The sequence below is a fragment of the Gadus macrocephalus genome, chromosome 1 (assembly GCF_031168955.1).
Source record: "Gadus macrocephalus chromosome 1, ASM3116895v1".
Taxonomy (NCBI): Eukaryota; Metazoa; Chordata; class Actinopteri; order Gadiformes; family Gadidae; genus Gadus; species Gadus macrocephalus.
Window position 1 is genome coordinate 22,815,479 of NC_082382.1, and position 2,500 is coordinate 22,817,978.

At 52.6% G+C, this 2,500-nt stretch overlaps 2 protein-coding genes across 3 annotated transcripts in view; both read left to right on the top strand.

Moving 5' to 3' along the window:
- LOC132463097 (proteasomal ubiquitin receptor ADRM1-like) overlaps window positions 1-2,500 on the top strand; it is a 409,794-nt gene that overhangs the window by 18,820 nt on the left and 388,474 nt on the right. The gene's annotated exons all lie outside the window — the stretch shown is intronic.
- The window catches only part of LOC132464044 (laminin subunit alpha-5-like), a 14,758-nt gene that overhangs the window by 4,628 nt on the left and 7,630 nt on the right, over window positions 1-2,500 (top strand). The window contains exons 9-10 of the mRNA XM_060060210.1: window positions 1,693-1,819; window positions 2,072-2,211. Coding sequence (XP_059916193.1) covers window positions 1,693-1,819; window positions 2,072-2,211 — 267 coding nt within the window. The remainder of the gene's footprint in view (window positions 1-1,692; window positions 1,820-2,071; window positions 2,212-2,500) is intronic.

The window sequence follows — 2,500 nt, forward strand, 5'->3', positions numbered from 1 at the left end:
GTGGATAAACAGAGAGACAGGTAGACAGCCTGCAGGTAGACAGACAGACGGGTGGATAAACAGAGAGACAGGTAGACAGCCTGCAGGTAGACAGACAGACGGGTGGATAAACAGAGAGACAGGTAGACAGCCTGCAGGTAGACAGACAGACGGGTGGATGAACAGAGAGACAGGTAGACAGCCTGCAGGTAGAGAGACAGACGGGTGGATGAACAGAGAGACAGGTAGACAGCCTGCAGGTAGAGAGACAGACGGGTGGATGAACAGAGAGACAGGTAGACAGCCTGCAGGTAGACAGACAGACGGGTGGATGAACAGAGAGACAGGTAGACAGCCTGCAGGTAGACAGACAGACGGGTGGATAAACAGAGAGACAGGTAGACAGCCTGCAGGTAGACAGACAGACGGGTGGATAAACAGAGAGACAGGTAGACAGCCTGCAGGTAGACAGACAGACGGGTGGATAAACAGAGAGACAGGTAGACAGCCTGCAGGTAGACAGACAGATGAGTGGATAAACAGAGAGACAGGTAGACAGCCTGCAGGTAGACAGACAGACGAGTGGATAAACAGAGAGACAGGTAGACAGCCTGCAGGTAGACAGACAGATGAGTGGATAAACAGAGAGACAGGTAGACAGCCTGCAGGTAGACAGACAGACGAGTGGATAAACGGAGAGACAGGTAGACAGCCTGCAGGTAGACAGACAGACGGGTGGATAAACAGAGAGACAGGTAGACAGCCTGCTGGTAGACAGACAGACGGGTGGATAAACAGAGAGACAGGTAGACAGCCTGCAGGTAGACAGACAGACGGGTGGATAAACAGAGAGACAGGTAGACAGCCTGCAGGTAGACAGACAGATGAGTGGATAAACAGAGAGACAGGTAGACAGCCTGCAGGTAGAGAGACAGACGGGTGGATAAACAGAGAGACAGGTAGACAGCCTGCAGGTAGAGAGACAGACGGGTGGATAAACAGAGAGACAGGTAGACAGCCTGCAGGTAGAGAGACAGACGGGTGGATAAACAGAGAGACAGGTAGACAGCCTGCAGGTAGACAGACAGATGAGTGGATAAACAGAGAGACAGGTAGACAGCCTGCAGGTAGACAGACAGATGGGTGGACAGACAAAGAGACGGACGGGATGACAAATCAATAGACAGAGAGACAGACGGTCGGACAAACAGATATAGACAGATAGACAGACAGGTGGACAGACAGATAGACAGAGAGACAGGTATAGAGACAGACTGGTTAACCACACTACAACCACACTACAAATACAATTGACTTGAAACAAATACAAAGTACACAAACTACAGGTTTGTTTGTGTAAAAACAGACAGTCAGACAGTCTACAGGTAAAGATAAATAGCATGTAGACAGACAGGTAGACGGAAGACAGACAGGTAAACGGAAGCGATAAGATAGACTTGTTCTTCCAGACATTGTAAATATGGGAGTTGAGCTGAGAGATTTAGCCTCTTCAAAGGGCTCTTTGGCAGAGTAAATCCTAAACACACATCTCTCCCTCCCTCCCCCTCTCCCTCCCTCCTCCCTCCCTCCCTCACTCCCTCTTCTCTCCCCCTCTCCCTCCCTCCTCCCTCCTCCTCTCTCTCTCCCTCCCCCTCTCTCTCTCCCTCCCTCCTCCCTCTCCCCCTCCTCCCTCCCTCCCTCCCTCCCTCCCAGAATGCCGCGGTGTACTCCACCCGGGTCCACTCCCTTGGTCGCTACGTCTTCATCCTCCACTACCACCAGCCACTCCATCCCTCCTACCCCGTCCAGGTCTACATCAACGGGGGCCGCATCTGGCAGGGTGAGCCCCCTACAATCCCCCCCCCCCCCCCACTGCCAATGGGCTCCCCCCTTCAAAGCCATGACCCCAACCGGCCTCTGCTTGGTTTGACCCCACCCCCCGTCTCTCATGCCATCGTCCGCACACACATCACGGCGCGCGCAGGGGTTAGGAACTCCGTCGTTGCTATGACGACATAGCAACGACGCAGGAATGATGAGGGAGGATCTTGGTTCTAATCGTTGTGTTGTGAAACCTCCTCCCGGTGCCCAGGTCATGTCAACGCCTCCTTCTGTCCCCATGGTTACGGTTGCCGTGGCGTCCTGGTGGCGGAGAGCCAGATCATCCTGGACGTGACGGACCATGAGGTCTTCCTCACCGTACAGATCCCTGAGGGGAAGACCCTCTGGCTGGTGAGACCACCTCACTGGATGACGTCATTATATTATACCCCTGGATCACATGACTCAGATTGTCTTCATTATATTAGACTACACTGGATTACTGGATTGGATGTGATAAGATTAAACATAATTAAATTGGGGCTGGTGAGACTAAATATGTGTGGTGTGTGTGTGTGTGTGTGTGTGTGTGTGTGTGTGTGTGTGTGTGTGTGTGTGTGTGTGTGTGTGTGTGTGTGTGTGTGTGTGTGTGTGTGTGTGTGTGTGTGTGTGTGTGTGTGTGTGTGTGTGTTCATGTGCG